This window comes from Numida meleagris, unplaced genomic scaffold (assembly GCF_002078875.1).
Source record: "Numida meleagris isolate 19003 breed g44 Domestic line unplaced genomic scaffold, NumMel1.0 unplaced_Scaffold2082, whole genome shotgun sequence".
NCBI lineage: Eukaryota > Metazoa > Chordata > Aves > Galliformes > Numididae > Numida > Numida meleagris.
Window position 1 is genome coordinate 1 of NW_018363872.1, and position 1,359 is coordinate 1,359.

At 77.6% G+C, this 1,359-nt stretch overlaps 1 protein-coding gene across 1 annotated transcript; it reads right to left on the minus strand.

Moving 5' to 3' along the window:
• Positions 1–4: 4 nt before the first annotated feature.
• Positions 5–759, minus strand: LOC110390803 (cyclin-dependent-like kinase 5; the record flags this gene model as incomplete). The annotated part of the gene is made up of 4 exons (XM_021382309.1): positions 586–759; positions 393–481; positions 197–264; positions 5–131 (listed from the first exon to the last, which is right to left on the minus strand). Coding segments are annotated over exons 1-4 (321 nt in total), but the record flags the coding sequence as incomplete, so codon positions are not given.
• Positions 760–1,359: the final 600 nt, after the last annotated feature.

A 1,359-nucleotide genomic window follows, 5' to 3' on the forward strand; every position in this document is an offset into this window, starting at 1 on the left:
GGGGGGGGGGGAGGGGGCAGGCGTCAGGGCACGGCGGGGCAGGCACCAGCGCCGCACGCACCCGGCTCACCTGGTCGCAGAACTCGAAGACGAGCGTCAGCTTCTTGTCGCTGTGCAGGACGTCGTGCAGCCTGCGGGGAGCGGCATCAGCACCGGGAGCCGCGCGGAGCCCGGGGGTACGGCCCGGCGCCCTCACCTGACGATGTTCTTGTGCTTCAGCTCCTTCAGCAGGCAGATCTCCCGCAGCGCCGAGCTGGGCACGCCCTGCGGGTCGGGACGCGGCTCGGTGCAGCCCGGCGGGGCCCAGCGCAGCGCCCCGAGTCCCGGGGGAGCCCGGCCCCCCGCCCCCGGCCCTGGCCCCGCTCCCCGCTCCCCAGGCGCGGTCCCCTCACCTCGTCGTCATCGTCCAGCCGCACCCGCTTCAGCGCCACGATCTCGTGCGTCTCCCGGTTCTTGGCCTTGAACACGGTCCCGTAGGTACCTGCGGGCGGGCGAGTCGCGGCCGCTCACGGTCACCGGGCCTCGGGTTCGGCCTGCCCCGCGCCCCTCCCGCCCCCCGCTGCCCCGGCCCCGGCCCGGCCGCACCTTCCCCGATCTTCTCCAGTTTCTCGTACTTCTGCATCGCTCCGCTCCGCTCCGGGCCCAGCGCCCCGGCCCCGCCTCCCGGCAGCCCCCGCGTGGCCCCGCCCCTTCCGCCACACCTCCCAGTGGCACCCCCGACTTCCGCCACACCTCCCGGCAGCCCCCGCGAGGCCCCGCCTCTTCCGCCACACCTCCGGCAGAGCCCCGGGAAAGCCCCGCCCCCTTCCGCCACGCCCACTGTAGCCCCGCCCCCCCCATGACACGCCCTCTGCATGACCACGCCCCCTCTTTGCCACGCCCTCTTCCGACTCCTCTGGCCGGCGGTTCGATCCCCGCCGCCGCCGGGCGGTTCCGGGCGCTGTTCCGGGTGCCGTGCCCGCCGTCCGCTCCGGCGCGGGGCCGTTCCCGTTTGGGCTTCCGGGATCCGCCCCGCTCCACCCGGCCCCGCCCCGCCGCGCCGAACCGCCCGCCGCGCCTGGAGCCCCGGTAAGAGGCGAACGCGGGACGGTGCGGGGCGCGGGGCCGCCGCTCCGCGGGGCCAACCTGGGACGCGGCACCGAGCGGCCCCGCGATGCCCCCATAGCGGCTCCGTGCTCGGGTGCGGGATGGCGGACGCGGGGGGATGGGGGGTACAGCCGCGACTCCGCTCGGTGCGGGCGGGGCAAACCCTTCGGGCTCGTTTCACGGCTCCGGGCGGCCCCGCACCGCCCCCCCAGCCCCGCGCGCCCCACCCCGCACCGGGCACCGAGGAGCGGGCAGCTGTCGGGGCGCGGGGCC